General features: G+C 44.3%; 1 protein-coding gene, 1 non-coding gene and 1 pseudogene across 4 annotated transcripts in view; 2 read left to right on the top strand and 1 right to left on the bottom strand.

Annotated features, from left to right (window-relative positions):
* LOC118532101 (transcription factor SPT20 homolog pseudogene) overlaps positions 1-19603 on the top strand; it is an 86477-nt pseudogene extending 66874 nt beyond the window's left edge.
* On the bottom strand, positions 1666-1752 carry LOC118544516 (small nucleolar RNA SNORD35). Its single transcript, XR_004921628.1, has one exon. It is a non-coding gene; the product is annotated as a small nucleolar RNA SNORD35 (small nucleolar RNA).
* Positions 5049-21340, top strand: part of PDK3 (pyruvate dehydrogenase kinase 3) — a 78487-nt gene continuing 62195 nt past the window's right edge. Inside the window, exons 1-3 of one of the 3 annotated variants that reach the window (XM_078064365.1) lie at positions 5049-8375; positions 8658-8726; positions 11042-11189. Coding sequence is in view for 1 of the 3 variants with exons in the window: in XM_036096517.2 (XP_035952410.1) it covers positions 19639-19744 (106 nt within the window). In the remaining 2 variants the exon portion in view is untranslated. Of the gene's footprint in view, positions 8727-11041; positions 11190-19436; positions 19745-21340 lie in introns of those variants that run through there. The other 2 variants (XM_078064364.1, XM_036096517.2) reach the window with 2 other exon arrangements.

Here is a 21340-nt window from a genome sequence, read left to right as displayed (position 1 = left end):
ACTTCCGTCACCCGTCACTGCTGATTTCAGGCTAGCAACTTGACATCACTGAATGCACAGTTGGGAAGAGGTAAGTGCAGTGAGCTCTTCTGAACTAGAACCAAGATGCTCCAGCCCCATCGCTGGCCCCAAGACACATGAAACCCAACCTGAGGGCAGTGCTCTGTAGACTGGAAGTGAGCATGCGTGTAGGATTTTTCATTTATATTTATGCTGCTAACAAAGAATTTTCACAATTACTGAGTATTTTTGAAAAACACAACTAAAGAGAATAACTGCAAAAGCCGAACAAAACAATAATTACAATATTTATTGTTATCCTACATCTGTATGACACCTTCTCATTAAATTGTTTTTCTTGACGAGACAACATGCAGGGTTTTGCTCTTCTTTTTTCCTTTGGTCAACCTATTATTTTAATGACCAAAATACTAAGTAAGTATTCCCCCCAAAAAGTGCTGTGTAATTTTATTTATTGACTCTCTCTCTCTCTCTCTCTTTTTTTTATTTATTGACTCTCTTGATGATCTAACTGGCTCAGATCTTGGGAAACTCCTTTTTGGTGGGATTGTAAAATTCAACATCAATTTTTTTTTTTTAATGTGAAGGAATGTGAATCATAGTTGGGGAAATTGTTGAGGCTATGGATCATTTTATGAGTGATGTGTTTTAAGATTTAAAAAAAATGCTTCTGCAAATAAAAGATGTTACTCCAAATCAGGGATACTAAATGGGGGGTGGTATTGTCCTGGGGTAGGGGTGGATTTAAGAAATTGATGGTGGCATTTTTGTTGTTGTTGTCACAATGACTGGGGAGCACTGTTGACATTTAAAGGGTGGGGCCAGAGAAGCTAGAACTGGAAATCATCCCATGTTCTGAATGACTTTCAAATATCCTGCGGAACTGTCATGTAGGTGAAAATAAACACCTAACTTTCCAAGATAGCAAGCATAGTATAAATTGAAGGATGCTTGCCTTTAGTTTTGCTTAGAATTTCCCCAAAGTTGTTCACCATGTTGGGAAGTCGCAGCACCATGGGCAGTACTGAGTTCGCCGTTTGAGTTGCTGCTAAAGCCCACCTGTGTCTGTCTTGGCCTTGAGCCGTCCCTCACACTGATGCTATGATAGTGTAAGCATTTGGCTACTTTATTTTGTCTTCTAGGATTGCCATGCCTGAGAGTTTACATTTTGAGGTGCATGTTATTTTATTATACATTACTTTCTTTTTATTTGTCCTTTCTGCCACGGTGTTATGTCGATTTTTTTTTTTTTTTACAATTATGCAATTTTTTTTTACAATTTTTTTTATACAAATATTTTTTACAAATATTTTTTTTTTTTTACAATTACACCATGTGGTGTCCCCTGTGGGTTTCATTTCAGGTTAGTACAGGAGGGCTACTGAATATATGTTATTAAAGGAATCATTGGGTCTGAGACCCAGTAACTAATCCAAATAACCAATCCTTAGCGTGATATGACAATACCAGTTCTGTTTCCAAGGTCCCCAGCATATCTGCCTGAAGTCTGACATCAAAGAGTGGCACATCATATTCCCTTGGCTTCAAGACTACAAGCAGATTGTTGAACTCTGCCCCAGTCACTACCATTTGTGGCCCCAAATAACAATTTTATCCATTTTCTTTTTTTTCCTCCCTTTTTCCTTCTTGGCATCCGCTGAGCCGTTGGCATTCCTACCGCTGCCCACAGCGGCATCCGCAGCCCATCATGAGGAAAAGCCATCATCTGCTGAATTGTATCCCTTTTCTTGATCAGTGCTTACAGTACAGTTATTTTGTTCATCAGAACATCTGGTGCCCTCTTGGAAAAGGACGTACTCAAAAAGTCCGGTGGATCAAATATTATGGCAGTTGTAAGATGAGATGAACCTCCGTTTCCTTGAGTTTAGAATTTGCCCCTGAGGAATGTGGAGGCAGGCATGAGCAAGCACATCCGTTTTGTCTCATGCAGTGCATAGTGGCAATAAACACCCTGGTAAGAAAATAAGCATTTAGTGCTGTGCACACAGCAACAAAAAAATAAATATATACTTTGAGCTGGATTCAAATACGAACCTACAGGTCATGTTGTCAACACAGTGAAAAAGGAAAAAAAAAAGCATCATCAGTGAATAAAGCTGTAATGAGTATGCAGGGCTAACCTTTGGCAAGATTGCAGAGCACCTGGCATTTGTTTCCAGCACTTGTATCTTCTTTCTCAGGTGCCCTTTCCTTCCCTCCCCTCAGCACCTCTCGCGCCGGCAAGCCTAAGGCTCTCAGCGCACGTGGAATCAGCAAGTGTTTTTGAGCTACCTTTTTAAAAAGAGATTTTATTTATTTATTTGACAGAGAGAGTACACGCACGAATGGGGGAGCGACAGGCAGAGGGAGAGGGAGAAGCAGGCTCCCCCCTGAGCAGGGAGCCCGATGCGGGGCTCGATCCCACGACCCCGGGATCATGACCTGAGCCGAAGGCAGACGCTTAACCGACTGAGCCACCCAGGCGCCCCTTGAGCTACTTCTGCCATATCCCAGGCAATGTGGGAGGCCCGATCAAATCCATGTGTGATTTGAAGGAGTCTCCCCGTCAGAAGGAAAGGGGGCTGATACACTTTTCTTCTAACTAACTCCAGGGGTCTTTTTTTTAGAGCAGATGGGCTTTTTCTGGCGATCAGAATAGTGGTTATCCTGGACAGGCAGAAGTGACTGGGAAGGGGCATGAGGGTTTCTGGGGAGCTGGTAATATTGTGTTTCTTTCTTTTTTTTTATTATGGTGAAAAATACATATCATAAAATTTACCACCTTAACTGTTTCTAAGTGTGCAGTTCAGTAGTGTTAAGTGTATTCCCATTGTTGTAAAATAGGTCTCCAGAACTTTTTCATCTTGTAAAACTGAAACTCTGTACCCATTAAGCAATAACTCGTTTTTCCTGTCCCCAGCCCCTGGTAACCACCATTTCTATTTCTATAAATTTGACTACTCTAGATACTTTATACAGGTGGAATCATACAGTATTTACCCTTTGGTGACTGGTTTATTTCACACACTTTTGATGTCCTTCAAAATTCATCCATATTGTAGCATGTGACAGGATTTCCCTCCTAATGTTGTATTTCTTGATCTGGATGCTAGTTACCTGAGTACGTTCACTTTGGGAAAATTCATCCAGCTGTGCATTTATTAACTGGACACACTTCTGTATGCATGTTCTACTTCCAAAGAGGACTTTACTTTAAAAAATAGATGGAGATAAAATTTAAAAATCATTACTACCATTTCTACTAAGCTATTAGTAACTTGTGTTAATGTTTCCCAGAGGTGTTTTAGAAGTACCAGTTAGAGAAGGCAATGCTTAACTCAGAGGGGTACTTGCTGAAGGCAGAACTTCAGACGAGGTGGCTTGGGGCGCCTGGGTGGCTCAGTCGGTGAAGCATCTACCTTCTGCTCAGGTCATGATCCCAGGGTCCTGGGATCGAGAGCCCTGTGTCAGGCTCCCCGCTCAGTGGGAAGTCTGCTTCTCCCTCTGCCCCCACCACCCTCCCCCACTCCCCCACTGGTGCTCTCTCTCTCTTTCTCTCAAATAAATAAATAAAATCCTTTTTAAAAAAAAAAAAAAAAAGAAGAAGAAGAGAAAGGGCGCCTGGGTGGCTCAGTCGTTAAGTGTCTGCCTTCGGCTCAGGTCATGATCCCAGGGTCCTGGGATCGAGCCCCACATCGGGCTCCCTGCTCCGTGGGAAGCCTGCTTCTCCCTCTCCCACTACCCCTGCTTGTGCACTCTCTCTCTCTGTCTCTCTCTCTGTCAAATAAATAAATAAAATCTTAAAAAAAAAAAATAAAAAATAAAAAAAGAAGAGATGGCTTCACACAGGCCCTATTCAAATTTTACCTGATGTGTGGCTCTGAGCCCCTTTATATGTATAGAAGCCTGGTACTGCCCATCACAATCCAAAATCACTAAAAATTAATACCCTGCCACCACCAAACAAGAGCAGAAGGTAAAGGGGGGGAAAAACTGTCCTTAAAGAGGGGAAGGAAATTGGGAAGAAAGGCCATTGAAGAAAATTTTAGGAGAAAGAACAAAACTGTTGGAAGAGGACAATCAGGTAGGGTTGCCAGATTTAGAAAAACAAAGAGCTAAACAGACAAACAATCAACGCAGGACACCCAGTGATCCTTGAATTTCAGATAATCAACAAATAGGTTTTTAAAGTAGAAATACGTTCCGAATAGTGCATAGGACATACTTGTACTAAAAACCTACTTGTTGTTTATCTGAAATTCAACTTCCGCTGGGCGCCCTGTATTTTACCTGGCAAGCCTAGATGCAAGGGAAGGAAGGAGGGAGACAAAATCATAGGGAACACAAAAATGTTTTTTCAATGCAGGGAACCAGCTCAAAGCCAGATTCTGACAAGTACCTAGCACTGGATAATATTCCCTGTCCTAAATGAGGGAAGGAGCTTTCCACTAAGAATTGGTTTGATTTTGCAATTAAGAAAAAAATTAGACTTTTCTTGAATGTCTTGCTTAGGGGTCCAGAGTTTAATCCAAATCTTGTCACATTGGCTATTTCCCAGAGAGCTGAGTGACAGAATAGGATAACCTACGAGAATGGTGTGTGGGGCTGCAGGGAGGAAGGGCAAGGGACTTCCTCCGAAGACCTAGTGCCTGGTAGTGACTTATCTTGTCAGTTTTCATCTGAAGAAATTTTGATGTATAAAATAGGGGTTGCCATTAAAAGTAGTGCATCCGTACTGGTGGGGAAAAACAAATTCCTGAATGCTCCACCCTCCCTATTCATCAAAGCAAAAGCATCCAAGATTCACTTAAGGTGAATGAAGGCATTTGTTCTGGAAGAGTTGGCCTTGTCACACAATTTCTGATTCACTTTGAAGCCCTGCAGTTAAACCCTTCTAATTCTGAGTCAATAGAAGGGATAATCAGGCTTGATCAATGAAAGTTCTCAGGCTCATTGTTTAAAAGAAATAATTTTTTAAATTGCGAGTATACAATGGGGATTAAATAATTAACAAGATGACTCTAGGCTGAAGTTTTGCAAGGCCCATTTTAACGATTGGTTTTTAAATCAGAAGTATAGTTGCATGCAGCTAGAAGCAAGTGTCCTCTAAGTAGTTTGTTAGTAGACCTAGGTAAACTCTATGTTCTATGATCTTTTTATACCATTAATTGCTTAGTAAGCTTTTCTTTCATAGAGCGTTTGAAGTAAACTTTGGCCTAGCTCAGTTCGAACGATCACAAAACTTTAAAACCGTGAAGACTGGATTTATTACATGGAAGCTGTATCTGTGATCGTTATCAACTGAATATGTAGAATCTTGGTTGATACTTTTTATGGCTTTATGAAACTGTCAATAGCCCTGACCTGTATGTCCTTGGACAGTTTCCTTAGGTGTCTATACCTTAACTTCCTCATCTGCAAAATGAGGGAGGGGGTGGACGATGATCTCTAGCCTCCAAGCTCTAAAACATCATGACGAGATCACACTAAGAGTATGTTCATCTCGGGGAGCGGTAACTTAGCACAACTTACCTAGAGGTTTCCTTGTAGGGATGGTTATTATTTTAATGAATAAAGGTAAGAAGAGTATAGAAAAAGTGTTTTCAGTTGCTTCTTGTCCCTTGGAAATCTTTCATGGGTGAAGAATCAGAACTTGGGGAAAAACCAGAACACCCATTAAGCAATAATGTCTAGAAGAGACCAAGGATTGAAGAACTGAGAAGCGGTTACTACAGGGAGAATAGATGCCATGAGAGAAAAACACGCCCGTCTTTGCTTCCTCAAAAAACCAGATTGTGCCTGCTGGGAACAAGAGATTGACTCCTCGTTAGGACGTCGAGTGCCGCCAGAAGCAATATCTTCCATTTGATTCCCGTGACAGTCAGGAAGAGCATGTAATGGCAACTGTAACACACGACAAGAGACTATGCCCAGGACTGAGTGTTTCCACCCACCCCAGCTCTGAGGTGAACAGTCTGTACATGCAGGACCTTGAGGATCAGGCTCTCTCATCTCCAGAATCTTCATACCCATTAAGTCAAGTGTTTAAGATGCAAATTATTTGGATCGTGAAACTCTTTGCTTCCACACTCACTGCCAAATATTTGTGCACTTTCTGAACATTGTTGTACAAATTATAAATGTATCTAAAAATGTTCAGCCACAGCTTCTTGCTGAGACTCTTCCACGTGAGACAGCTTGTGACCATCCCCTCAGCCAGCTTCTCGAGAAAGGGACAGCTTGGAAGGGAGACTTGCAGCTGGGAGGGTAGACTCTGGCGTCAAACAAGGCAAGGTCACTTCAACTGCTTCACCAGCTTCATTCCTTCCCCATGCCATGGCTCTGCCTTCCTCACCAAGGGGACAGAAATCTGGAAGGATATTTTAAGCACCCCTGAGGACTGTGTATACGTGGACACTATGGAGTATATGAGCATACGCGAGGACTGACTAATCAAAGCTAATTTACAAGGGGGTCTAGGAGAAAGAGAGTTGTAATGTGGTCAGGATCGGGATGTGTACGGAGTGTGTATGGTGTGTGATATTTTGAAGCAAAGTTCAGGATTTGTTCCAGAAAACTTCGCAAAAATTTTACCCTCTGGGGCATAGGAGGTGTGGTAGGCAGAAGAATGCCCCTACCCAAAGATGTCCACCTGTTTATCCCTAGAACCTGTGACTATGTTATTTCACATGGCTAAAGGGACTTTGCAGATATGATTAAGCTAAGGGTCTTGAGTCAGGGAGATGATTCTGGATTATCTGGATGGGCCCAGTGTCATTACAAAGGTTCTCATAGGAGGGAAGCCTCTAGAAAGCAGAAAAGGCACAGGCATAGATTTTCCTTTAGAGCTTTCAGAAAGAATGCAGCCCTGCTGATCCCTTGATTTTAGGACTTCTGACCTCTAGAATTGTAAGAGAATACATTTTTGCTCTTTGAGACCTCAGTGGTGGACAAACAGACGTGGGCTCTGCCAATATGGAACTTCGAGCCACAGGAGGAAGACTGGCATTAAAACAAAAATTGCTATTAATTAACTCAGGTATGCAGTGTGCTGTGAAGTACTTCATGGCTCTCTGAGAATGATTAAAAGGAGATCTACTCCTTCTGGATGGTCAGGGCAGGTTTCCCTGAGGATGTGATGTTTAGGGCAGACTCTAAGGATGAGCAGGAGTTAGCTGTCTCAGGTCAGTGGGGGTGGAAGGAGCCTTGAAGAAAGATGGAAGAGCTTTTCCAAAAGCTGTAGGCAAGCAAAGTGTTGTGTTTTAAGGAGTTAAACTAAGTCCAGTGTTGTTGGAGCCAACGGAATAAGGGTTAGTGCTGTACAAGAGGAGATGGAGGGGTGACTAGGGCCTGGGCTAGGCAGGGCCTTCTAGGCCAATGAAGGACAGTGGTATATCCATATTTACACTTTTAAAGATCACTTAGGCTATAGTGGATGAAAGAATGGATTGAGGGGCAAGAGAAGATACCAAGAGACCAGTTATTGAGGACACTGCAACAGCCTGGGTAAGAAGTAAGGTAGCCCTGGTCAGGATGGTGGCAGTCGGGATGGAGAGAAGCAGAAGGGTTCAAGAGATAGATATATAGGACAGAGAATCAAAAGATTTGATGATTGATGGAGTGTGAGAGGTGACAGAGAAGGAGGTGTTAAGGATGATGCCTAGGTTCGTAGATGAAGCAACCCTGTCAGCAGAATTTCCATTTTCTAAGGAAGGGAACAATGCTGGAAGAGAAGAATTTTGGTGGGAAGATCGGAAGTATGACTTTGGACCTGGATAACTTGAAGGGGCCACTGAGACATTCAGGTGGAAATGTCAAGTAGGCATTTGCCTACACAGGGGCAGGAGACATAAACTTAGGAGTCAGAATTTCAATGGTAAGTGAAGGCCTGGGGATAGTGGAGGCTGGCGAGGAAGGGAGAAGCTGGTAAGAGGAGGGCCTAGGAATCTCAAAGGAAGCAGAGGTCAGAGAAAAGACCGGGAAGTGACTAGAAAGCCAGGAGAAAAACAAGGAGGGTGTGGAGCCACTGAAAGGAAAAGAGAGTTTTGCAAAAAGGAGGGAGTGGCCATGAGATCAAGAAAAATAAGAACTAAGAAGTATTCCTGGGACATGAAGATCTTTGGTGACCTCAGCATGAATTTGGTGTGGTGGAGGAAAGGGGACGGCACCTAGGAACTGTCATCTCTTCTAAGTGTTTCTGGCAGACACTTGTCAGAACAGGGTCTTCAGGAAAAGCTAGGAACCAGTGAGAAGGCTGGAGGGAAACTGCGGCTCGCGAGCGGCTGGATGACGTGCCCCGCTGCCACCGCCACCGCGCATGCGCAGCGGTACTTCGCCCGCCCAGAAAGACAGAGGTAGGTGGTGGACGGGGCTGCAGACTGCCGGGGCCTTAACCGGCTCTCCTTGTTCACTTGTCACCTTTGGCCAGAGTCACTCCATCACTCCTTCTTTCTCTTAGCTCTCTGGGCCTTGCTAGCAGCCATCCCCGTCTCCAATTCTTGCTTATTCTGAGACTGGACCCATGAAGTCACCCTCTCATTCTCTTTCTTCCTTTTGGTCTCCTGGTGTTGGAGAGATTTTGTGTCTCCAGGGAGTCTGAGTGAATTGACATTTCAGAGCAATTGTTTCTTATCCAGTGTGTATGCAGTGGTTCTTCATGGAACATGGCCAGTCCTGTGAGCAGACAAACAAAAATAGCGTATTCGGTGAGTGACTTCATGGAGAAGTGTGAGGGGAGGGTACAAGTCTCCTCCCTTGTGAGAAGCCAGGAAGGCTATTGGAAGAGCCAAAGAATTGCTCCGGGTTGAAGGTTCAAATAATGGTTAAGACAAAATGTTCCTCTATTTTTTATTGTCTACTGAAATCCAGCTTACATATAATTCAGATGGAATTCCCTGACCATGACTATGAGGTTCATATAGGAGTCCAACCTCCTCCACTTTTATGAGGCAACAGAGCATAAGAATGGGAACAGGTGTTCCTCGGACTATGCTGCCAAATAAAACTTACTCAAGACCAAAGTGACTTTTCTCACTGAAACCAGAGCAACAACAGGAATCCTGACAAGGAAAACACACGCATGCGTGCGTGCGCGCACTCGCATTCACACACACACACACACACACACACACACACAGCCACAGTGAAAGAATGAAGCCATTTTGAGGGAGAGGAATAAAAGAAGAAAAGGGTTATACAAGGAGAAACAAAATACAGCTCTGACTCATGCAATAAGCTTGTGTGGTGAAAAAATAATTGGAGAATAATATCAGAGTTCTGAACTTGGCTTTGAACATTAAACATAGCTTTTACTTGTACATTTGGGGGTAGTTATTCCCCGCCTTCACTATTTCCTTCACCCTTCAGGTTAGGAAATTATTCCCTCGAGTAAAACAACATTATTTTCTCTTGTTTTCTGAGAAAGTGCTTGTGCTAACTCTTCCCTCAGGATCTGTTGAATAAGTTAGTAGCTGATGAAAGTTAGCAGCAGGTGACTACATTGGCATTGATAAATAATTGAGTATTGTAGTTAGAGTTCTTCTCAGAGACTCATGATCTTTTTTCTAGAGATCAGCTGAAGTCCAACCCTCTCACTTTACATATGAGGACCTGGGCATGGAAAGATAAAGCAATTTTCCCAAATCCACAGAGCTACTTAGTGGCAGATCTAGCCCTGGGACTTCAGGGTCAGGGGTCTACTAGGCTATGCTGTCCTGCTCAAATGTATCAAACAGCCGCAGTGCCCATGATTGAAAGCTTCCTCGGGCCAGGAGGGTACCATCTCCACTTCTCACAACAAATCTTTAAAGGAGGCTTTATCACTCCCATTTCCCAGGTGAGAAAACCAAAGCTCAGAGAGGTTAGCTAACTCACTTAAGACCACACAGTCAGTACATAGTAGAACTGCCTAATCTTGCGGGATGACCAAGTAGGGATTACCAGTATCTAAGGCTGATCCTCCACCTCTGTGGGGACAGGTGTTGGCTTCCCTGGGATCACAAGGAATGCCCAAAGGGCCATACAACCAAAAGTATTGATCTAGCTCCTTGGCTATGGTGCCTAAAGGTTGAACTTGGAGTCACTGCTAGGAAAGAGCAGAGTCTTGAGGGAATGGGATGCTGAGAGTTATGTTTTCTTGGGAAGGGAAACTATGTGGAGCAAAGGGGAACTTTTCAGGCTGAGGAGGATGATACTTGTCAGGTGGAGACAGGGTGAGGGGAAGGGTTCTCTGGAGAGAGAACAGATCCTGTCCAGCTCCGAATGGTATCTGGACTGAGGCTGGATCTTTGAGTCCCTAACTGAGCTGAGGTGTTTATGGAATTCGATAGCAGGCATTTATCGGTATGCTGTGACTGTACTATTTTCAAAGGGGGTCCATCGTTACATAGAACTGAATTAATTGTAATCCTGGGCTCAAGATACACAGGTTCATGCATGGCTCCCTCTTTAAATAAATAAATACACAAACAAATGTGAACACTCATGAATCCAACATCCAAACCAAAACCTAGGGCAGTCATTGAAGCTGTCTGACAATACCAAGTTTTGAAGAGGAGGATATGGATTGACCAAACCTCTCATTCATCCCTAGGAGTATAAATTAGTTTAATCAATTTGTATTATTTTGTAGTGTTAAACATTCTCATGGAATCTATAAACCCATCCGAAAAATAACATTCACAGCAGCATGTTTATTTGTAAATCACGGGGCTAAGTAGCAAATTTTTCTTCCCTCTACATTGAAAAGTATCGACAAATACAGGAATCTTTCTTTTCTGAGTGGGGAAAGTCTAGCTCTTCAACAGCACCCACTCACAACCCCTTTCCAAGCTACGGTGTTAGGTGAAAAGGAAGGCACTACTGTGTCACATGTCACCAGTCACGTGTTTGTCGAACTGGCACCGAGGACTAGGGAGGTGTAGTCCTATTTTTTAATGAGGCTTGTCTGTGCAAAGTGATTTGAGTTTTAGAGAACTCATCTGCTTGCATTTCTTTGGCATCGCTTCTTCTTTTCATATAGGTCTTCAAGTCATGGCAGAGACAAAAGCCTTGGCAACTGGATCACACCCCAAACAGTAATCCAGTGTTGGATTTCCCGGCTCTACCATACATCAGTGGACAGCCGTGGGCAAATTCCTGAACTTGTCTGAGCCTCAGATTTCTCATCTGTAAGTGGGTAAATTCACGTGTGCCTTGCGGGGCTGCTCTAAGGATTAAAAGAGGGGACTGCTCCTAACCAGCTACGGAACAAAGAAGCCCAGCAGCAAATGTTAGTTACCTTCTCTAGGGAAACAGGAGTGTGAGGGACACCCTGCAGTGTATCTGGCACAGCACTTATCTCATTGAAATTTAGCGTGATCCCCAAATGCGAGGCACAGATGTAATTTTACATTTCCTAGAAGCCACACTTAAAACCGAACAAAAAAAAATGAAATTAATTTTAATAATATATCTGATCTAACCTATTTAACTGATGTATCTAACATGTTACCATTTCAACATGTAATCAGTATAAAAATTATTGATGAGATAGTTTGTGTTCATTTATTTATTTATGTGGCATACTGAATCTTCGAAATCCCATGTGAATTTTACACTTAACAACACGTCTCAGTTGGATTGGCACATTTCGAGGGCTCAAGAGCCCCACTTGGCTAGTGGAGCTGAGTTGGGCAGCGCAGCTTTAGCACTTCTAAGGAGATTGAATCTCTTTAGATTTTGAAATCTGGCCTCTTCAATTCTATTCTAGTGCACAATTCAAACAGTGGGAGGTGATTGACCCCGTTCCTTTTCCTTTACTATCACTAATTTATAGTTGCCTCATAGACGGGACGCGGGTCAGATTATCCTAGAGCAGAGTTCCCCAGTCTCCTTGGGAGAAACGACTGTTTTTCTTTTCCTCAAAGCTTTCAAACCTCCAGAAAATTAGGATAATTGGAGGGAGGGGAAGGTGAAAAGAGTTGGGGCTGACAATAAAGCTCCAGCACCCTGGAGAAGAGTCCTTCCTGGACGCTACGCAAGCCTCCTTGATGGAAGGAAGTCTTAGTAACTTCGGGACGGACTCAAGTCTGCTGTGGGGTTCCCATTCAGTGGTCGTGATGGCTGGGACTGGGGGAGAGGCTGCACTCGGCCCACAGCTTGGACGGATGAGGGCTGTGCTCAGCTTGCTCATGTGAGAAACGCCAAGTTTTCCAGATACTAGGTGGCACCTTGGATGTCAGAGTCCACTGCAAACAATGGTTCGTGCTCAGTTCATTATGGGCACTAAGTAAATATTAATAGAAACTGATAAGACTACGATTTGTATAAAAAGAGCGGTAGATTCTGCAAGTTGCTATATAATTAACTTTCATCTTTTGGGGTAAAGAAGAACTGAATAAGGCCTTTCATGTTACCTATTCTGGGTTCATATTTTTGGATTGTGTTCCCACCCAGAGACTCCAAGGATTTCCTAAATGTCAACCTAACCATGGTATCACTCAAAACACTCTTTGGTGGTTCTTGTATTATTGGCATTTTGCTCTGTTTCCTTCCAGAATTTTTCCATGAAGTTTTTGTGATCTCTTCGTAGCAGAATTCAAATTTAATACATCCTTTTGTATCTTGCTTTTACCCACTTATAATATTTGCATTTTGCATGTTCTCATATAGACTTCCTACAACACATTTGTAACGACAGTCTAGTGGTCCACTGAGTGCTTGTGCCATGATTGACTTAACCATTTTCCATTATTGTCTTTTCCTTCTGGATATTATAGGATGTAATTTTGTTTCATAACTTGTGCACAGGAAACAGTACCTTTCTTTATTTTTAAAAATAAGATGAAATCTTATTTCCCATGTGCAGGGCTGGCAAGACACCCAACAACAGCCATCAGTGGGGAGCTAGTCCCATGTGTATGTGCAAGGCATCTGGAGAACTGCTGAGTGTGACGGCTCTGATACTTTTCCCCCTAAACAGCACAGATCTCCCCAGCCTGGCCCAAACTGGACAGGAGATGTCCTGGCCTATATCACTGGTGGTTCAGAGGAAGCTTCAGGGTTGGTTTGATTTAGTCACCTGACAACATCATCAAGGACCCTGTCTCTTCTCATTTCTGCTCTGCTCTCTACAAAGTCGGCTTCACCCTGGTCACAAGACGGTTGTCAGCTGATGCTACATGCTTAGTTGCATGCACTCAGAGATGGGGAGAAGGTAGAAAGAGGAGAGAGATTCTTCCAGAAGCTCCGTCTCAATAGCAAGCAAGTTTCTTTCACAGAAGCCTCCAGGAAATGTCTTCTCCTTTCTCATTGACCTAAATTGGGTTATGTACCCATCCCCGAACCACTAATTTTTATTTTTTATTTTTTTTTTTTAAAGATTTTATTTATTTATTTATTTGAGAGAGAGAGAGAGAGAGAAACAGCATGAGAGGGGAGAGGGTCAGAGGGAGAAGCAGGCTCCCCGCTGAGCCGGGAGCCCGATGTGGGACTCGATCCCAGGACTCCGGGACCATGACCTGAGCCGAAGGCAGTCGCTTAACCAACTGAGCCACCCAGGCGCCCCCCGAACCACTAATTTTTAGATTGAGCCATATATTTCATTACTACAGGGGCGCCTGGGTGGCTCAGTTGGTTAAGTGTTTGCCTTCGGCTCAGGTCATGATCCTGGGGTCCTGGGTTCGAGCCCCGCGTCAGGCTCCTTGCTCAGTGGGGAGCCTGCTTCTCCCTCTCCCTCTGCCTCTCCCCCTGCTTGTGCTTGCTCACACTCTCTGTCAAATAAATAAATAAAATCTTAAGAAAAACATTACTACAAACAAAGGAGGCTCTTCCCTCTCCCCCCAGCCCCCAGCACAAATCCACTGCATGGGCAATAAACAAAAGTGGAGGTAGTTACCAAGAGAAGAGGGAATTAATTTACAGAGATTACCAAAATATCTCATATCTTCCAACTTCTGTTTTCAGTCCTGCTATACAAAAACAGCACAGCAGCGCAAAGCTCAGACGTGAAGTCTCCATTGTCTGATAGGTCAGGGGAGATCAACTACCTCTTTCTCTTGCTCCTCCAAGAGGTACAAGAACAAAACACAGATTTAATTTCTTCATAAATTATCCTGCCACACCATTCCTGGGCTTAAAATCTTTTCTGGGGGGAAAAGGGGGAAGAGAAAGACTACAGTAGTAGAATGAAAACCCTCCTTTGTTAGAAACAAAAGGACAGGATAAATGGACTTGAAGAGGATTTGTACCATCCAAAGTAGTTTGTCAAAAAAATCATGAATCTGGGCACTTGGAAAAATAGAGTTACTGCTTCAAATCACACTCATCTTCGCACTCTTAACTTTCCACTCTTCAAATCAAAAGGTGGGCTGGTGAGTGTTGGACATAATGAAAATTTCCTTCAATAGGTTAAGGACTAAATAAATTGTGCTCCGTCCAAACAATGGAATATTATTCACACCTAAAAAGAAATGAGCTATCAGGCCACAAAAAGACATGGTTGAACTTTAAGTGCATATCACTAAGTGAGAGAAACCAACCTGAAAAGGCTGTATGATTCCAACTGTATGACATTCTGGGAAAGGTAAAATTATGGAGACAGTAAAAAGATCAACGCTAGCCAGGGGTTAGCAGGGAGGGATGTGTAGGCGGAGTACAGAGAATTTTTAGGGCACTACATTTGTCCAAAGCTACAGAATGTATAGCACCAGGAGTGAATAGTAAAATGCGGACTTTGGTTCATAATGGTTCATAATGATGTGTCGATGCGGGTTCACTGATTGTAGCAAATATGCCAGTCTTGTGCGGGATGGTGATGGTGGGGGAGGCTGTGTGTGTGTGCGTGGTGGGGGGAGACAGGGGGTGTGTGGGAACTCCCTGTAGTTTCCACTCCATCTTGCTGTGAACCTAAAAATGCTTTAAAAACCATAAAGTCTATTTTGGGGCACCTGGGGGGCTCAGTCGGTTAAGCGTCTGACTCTTGGTTTTGGCTCAGGTCATGATCCCAGGGTCGTGGGGGCTTGTGCCATGTCTGGCTCGATGCTCAGCAAGGAGTCTGCTTGAGATTCTCTTCTTCTCCCTTTCCTTCTGCCCCTCCCCACCACTCATGCAAGTGTGCACTCTCTCCTCTCTAAAATAAATCTTTAAAAAATATTTTAAAATATTAAAAATAAATGAATAAATAAAGTCTATTTTTAAAACGCAGGCTGGTATCAAAGAACATGGAATTGAGAGTCAGGATACCTGGATTCAAATTTGGACTGTCATATACAAGCTGTGTAAGCTTAAATTATTTTAACCTTTCTATGTCTTAGTTCACTCACCTGTAAAATGAGGATATGATTCCTTCATCAGACTTACGTGAATAGACAAACATAGGCCCTTTCACAGAGCACATGGTAGGTGCTTTTAAAATATGTCAGTTGAGAGTAAAGAGAGAAGGAGGGAAACACAGGGAGACCAGGAGTTCATAGCCAAGTCAAATGCCAGTAGAGGCGTTTTATAACAAGATCCGCCCACTAGTGATTGATGATGAGATAATCAGGGGTTATTTTTTCCCCTCATCTATTGCACTTCATTTCGGCTTTTGGCTTTTGGCTTTATGAAATTATGATTTGATGAAATGCCCATTATTGCTTGAATTACTCAGAATACTACCCTTGCCTTTGTTCCCCCTTGAGAGCTGACAGGAAGGAATGTGATTTGGGGTGGTTTTACTGTTCCTGTTGTTGGTTTTCATTTATTTAAAAAATATTTATTGTGGACCTAGGGAGCGGTCCTGAGGCCGGACATAGTAGCGAAGCAGCGGGAGAAGCTAGACTTGGGCTCAGCCATCACAGGTGTTGTGTCTAGGGTGGAAGACAGACATTTCTGAAATTCGAATGGTTTTGAGTGTTACAGTGAGAAGCACAGAGAATCAAGAAACAGTGTAGCAAGGGGAACAAATTGCCTTCCTGGTCGGGGAAGGCCTCCCTTGTTTTCTCAGTGATGCCGCTGCTGAGGTCTGAGGCATTAGCCAGAAGGAACAGGGAGCTGGGTGAGAGTGCCTGGGGTAGGAAGGCAGTTCTCGCACTTGAGCGTGAGTCAGAATCACCTGCGAGGCATGCAGATGAGTTGACTATTACTGCCGGACAAAGTATCTAAAAACTGAATAGCTGGAAACAACAAACATTTATTACACCAAGCCATGAGAGTTTCTGTGGGTCAGAAGTCCAGGAGCCACTTAGCTGAGTGGTTGTGGCTCAGAACCTCTCACAAGGCTCCAGTCCAGGTGCCAGGGGAAAAATCTGCTTTCGGGCTCACTCCTATGGGCTTGTCCACAGGGCTGCCTCACGGTGTGGCGGGTGGCTTCTGAGAGAGAGAAAGACAGAGAGCAAGGGAGAGAGAGAAAATCCCCAAGAGAGAAGTCAATTTTTAATTTTTTTTTAATTTTCATGTTATTATTATTTTTTTTGTAATACACGTTCTTTAAATGTTCAGTAGTTATTCTATGGTTATAAAATATTTTTATTAATATCTTAATTTTGGGGCACCTGGGTGGCTCAGTCGTTAAGCGTCTGCCTTCATCTCAGGTCATGATCCCAGGGTCCTGGGATCGAGCCCCGCATCGGGCTCCCTGCTCAGAGGGAGGCCTGCTTCTCCCTCTCCCTCTGCTGCTTGTGTTCCCTTTCTCGCTGTCTCTCTCTCTGTCAAATAAATAAATAAAATCTTTTTAAAAAAATCGTATATTTTTTCTTTGAATATGCCTTATTTTACATTTTGTAACCAAAAGATACTGCTTTCTCCCCCGTTTTCTTGAGATATAATTGACATATAACATTATATAAGTTTAAGGTGTACAACATAATGATTTGCTATATGTATATATGGCCAGACAATTACCACAATATATTTAGTTCACACCCATCAACTCACATAGTTACAGTTTTTTCCCCTTTCGATAAGAACTTTTAACAACTCTTAACTTTCAAAAATCCTAGTTATAAGTTAAAATAAGTTCTGCGGATATAACGTACAACATGATGACCATAGTTAATAGTGTATTGTATAATTGGCTTTATTTTTTTCAAAGAGTTTCAGATTTACAGCAAAATTGAGAAGATAGTACACAATGTTCTCATATGTCCTATGCTCCATTTCCCCTACTATTAATAGCTTGCATTATATGTTACATTCATTAAATTTGTGAACAAACGTTGATATATTATTATTAAACACATTTGGTCCAAAGTTTATCTTTTATTAAGAATTCTGTAGTTTTGGGGCACCTGGGTGGCTCAGTCGGTTAAGCGTCTGCCTTCAGCTCAGATTATGATCCCAGGGTCCTGGGATCGAACCCCGTGTCGGGCTCCTTGCTCAGCAGGAAGCCTGCTTCTCCCTCTGACACTCCCCCTGCTCTTGCTCTCTCTCGCTCTTGCTCTCTGTGTCAAATAAATAAAAAAATCTTTAAAAAAAAATTCTGTAGTTTTTATTTAGTGTCCTTTTATCTGTTCCAGAATCCCATCCAGGGTAGCACATTATATTTAGTTGTCATGCCTCCTTAGGTTCCTCTTGATTGTCATGGTTTCTCAGATGTTCCTTGTTTTTAATGACCTTGATAGTTTTGAGGAGCACTGGTCAGGTATTTGTAAGAGTGAAGTCGTTTTATAACCTAATCTTTGAAGTGAGATCTTATCACTTCTGGCCATCCTCTATTTGTTGGAAGTGAGTACTAAATCAAGCCCACACTCAAAGGGAGAAGAATTAAACTCCATCTCTTGGGGGGAGGAATATCAAAGAATTTCTGGCCATGTCTTTAAAACCCTCAAAGCTTGTTAAACCACAGATTGCCAGGCCCCACCCCCAGAGTTTATCATTCAGTAGGTTTGGGCTGGGGTCCAAGAGTTTGTATTTCTAACAAGTTCCCAGGTGATGTTCATGCTGGTGGTCCAGGGATCTTGCTTTGAGAGTCACTGGGAGTGGGCCCAGGCAAACCTTGGTGTGTACAAGGAATTGAAAAAAGTTCATCAAGACCTACTTATTTCTTTCAAGATCCTTCTCTTATAACTGTAACCAGTACTGAAATCAACTCACTGGTTTAACTTCTGGATTTTGCCAATTAACATGAGACTATTAGCTTAAAAAATGTATTGCTGTGTGAAAGAGGTAGAACAATGTTTTATGTTTATATTAGATATGATTTATTTCATTTGATTGTCACAGATGCCAGGGAGAGAAATCAGGTATCTCCATCTGACATAAGAAGTAACTGGGACAGAGAAAGGCTAAGTGACTTGTCTAAGGCCACACAGCCAGTTGATGATAGAACCAAGCTTAGGACTCGGTCATTTGAGCCCTGGACTAGCACAATTTATATTACCCCAGACTCTCTCATATTTTGTCCAACTTCTAGGACTTTGCCAGCTTTTGGAGAAGCATAAGTAAAACTAGTCACATGACAGTTGAAGTAATCAAATCAACAGAATACACGGATTGTGTTCACTGGAAAAGGAAATAGTGACACAAGTGATGTGCCAGCTCAGAAAGATCAGCAGCAATCTTCTGCTGCTTAGGTTGGGAGAACCTTCCTCCTTACTGACTACCGCAGCCATCACCAAGTACACTCTGACATCCGGGTAGCACCTGCAAAAGTCACTGGAAGAATCACAGGCTACAGGTCTTCTTTTTGTCTGCCCGTGCACACTAACGGGATTGCTTAGCTCGGCTGGCAAAGTACCCAGCTACAGAGGTTATCAGGACATCTCTTCTAGGTTGTGGTTTGAATGGAGAGGACATGGTAATCTAGGTACCATACCACCACCATGATGACCAAGACGTATTTGAAAATCTAGAAGCATGGGCAGACCACTGGATGCCTTTGAGGGTATGTATTACTTTTCTTTAAATTCAGAATAAAGATGCAACTGGTAAATAAAGAATTGGGTGCATAAATACCCAACGAAGTCACAAAAGTTAAATAGCTACACACCAATAATTTTATTCAATGAGAAAACCAGCCTGATCAGATCAAAAGAGTGGTCTCCAGTTACAGTACTTCATACGCCATTAGGAAATCATGATTTCATATACTGAGCCCCGAGTTCAAGTTCCAGGGAAAGCCTCCCGGAAGAGGTGTCTGCGGCTGAGAGGGGCCTTGAACAAGGCGTAGGGCTGGCTTCCGGGTGTGGACGCCGGGCCTCCTTGCAGTCCCACGGCACCTTCGCTACCTCTGGGTCGCGAAGGACTTAGCCGGGGGCGGGACGCGGGGCTGCTGCACTTGCCGGGCGGGGCTCAGCCCCAGGAGCAACGGAGGGAGACGCCGGCATCTGGGTGAACTCAAGCCAAAGAAAGCGAGGGCGGCGGCAGCGAATCAGCAGCCGGCGCGTGCGACCGCGCGCCCCCCGTGCCCCCGGCGCCCTCCGTGCGCCGCGTACGTGCGGCGGCCGGCTCCGCCCCCGTGGGCGGGGCCTGGGGAAGCCGCGGGCGGCCGGCGGCGGCCCGGGAGCTGCTGCTGCTGCGGCGGCTGCACCCGCGGCGCCAAGGCCGAGGCGGAGGCCGGGGTGCGAGCTCGGCTGACGTGCCGGATCCGCGCGGCTCGGCTGCATCGGCTCCTGCGGCTGCCTGAGCGTCTCGGCTGGTCTGTGCACGGCCTCGGCGAGGATGCGGCTTTTCCGGTGGCTGCTGAAGCAGCCGGTGCCTAAGCAGATCGAACGCTACTCGCGTTTCTCGCCATCGCCACTCTCCATCAAGCAGTTCCTAGACTTCGGTGAGTGCGGGGCCGCAGGCCCCCACGGTCGCTACGGTCCCCACAGACCCGGGACGCGGGGCCGCTACCTTCCGGGCCCGCCGCCGCCGCGGGTCTCTGCAGCTCGGGGCAAAGTCCGTGGGAACCCGCGGGCGGGGCTCCGGGATGCCCGGGGGCTCTCCTGGGGAGTCGAATTTCGGGGCGCGGAGGGGGCAGGGCCTGGCACCCGCACACCAGCCAGGGCTTTACCTGGAAACACAGAAACCGCGTCGGAGGACCCTCCTCCAGGCGGGACTCCCCAGACCTGCTTCGGTAGCTTCAAATCTACCTGACACAGACCTCACCCGTCCTTAAAACTTAGTAGCGGAATGTGGGTAGATTTTCATGTTTTTACTTGTAGATTCTTTTGTTGTTGTTGTTGTTGTTGTTGTTGTTGTTGGGTAAGAGCTGTTTAGAAACACCTTGAGGTCGAATAAATTATGCAATAGCATTTTGTTCCTTTTTTGCCCTAAGGTGCTCTCATGTGCCTGGAGTGGCAGGACTCGAACTGTTGTCCTTTCTGTGTAATGTTAAAGCAGGCAGAGGCCTAGACTGCGAACGCCTTAAATGCTGGGGAGGAGAGGACGCGTGGGCCCCTAGCGTCAGAGCAGGGTCTGATACACCCCCGGTCTCGGTGCCGACACCTTTCGTCGCGCCGCTCCTTTTGTGTCCCACCACCTTCTCCGGGGCCGAGTGGGCTGGTGGGCGCTGACGCGGATTGAGGTGGGAGCGCCGAAGACCCGGCCGGCCCTCACCTTGCCCCAGAGGCCTAGCTGAGATGGGAATAGATTCCACCACCTTATGCTCACCGGATCGTGTTTCCCCAGAGTGGTGCCTTTTCAACCACGGAGCGAATACTTGCAATTGCTGAAGGCGAGGGAGCTGGTTGTGAACCACCTGAGAGTAAAACAAAAATGCGCACCCAGGTATCCGAATGGAGTTCAGCATCCTTGAAGGGGAATAAAATGGAGCAGCAAAGATGTTCTGAGCTCTCAAGGGAACATAATGGGGCATCTCTTCATGTAATGAATTTTATGTACATGTAAAGGGACGGTATCAGGTGGGAATAAAAATAAAAGTGCAGAGGAGGTAGAACATCCAGGGAAGATTAGATACGCAAAATGTGATGTTGCCTATACTGAAAAAGTTGGGATAGGAAGAGAGGACCAAGTTAAAGTCGAGGCCATATTAAATTTTAAGCACCCACTTTGCCAGAGAATGATGAGAGTCAAAGTTCAATGAGATGTTGATCTTGGCATCTTAAACTTCACTCCTGAAAGCCTTTCAGTAGTTAACAAATCTCTGGCCACTTTTGAAATTTTAGAGGTTTGATGCAGCTCCTGACTTCAGGGTTTAGAAACAAAAGGTCACCATTGCTATAAATAGCATGTTTTCCATCTCTAATTTATGGTTTAGAGAAGATTCTGAAGGTATCAGCTTCACTGGGGTAAACTGAGTTAAGTTAATTCACAGTAAAAGGAGCAAAAGGAATCCAGAAATTCCCAATTTCTTCCACCCTCAAACTTGACATGATAGCTCTGATAGCTTGGCGAAATTTCAGTTGATTTAGTTCTACAG

The sequence above is a fragment of the Halichoerus grypus genome, chromosome X, assembly GCF_964656455.1.
Source record: "Halichoerus grypus chromosome X, mHalGry1.hap1.1, whole genome shotgun sequence".
NCBI lineage: Eukaryota > Metazoa > Chordata > Mammalia > Carnivora > Phocidae > Halichoerus > Halichoerus grypus.
Note: the sequence above shows the minus strand (reverse complement) of the source record. Positions and strands in the feature narration are given on the sequence as shown.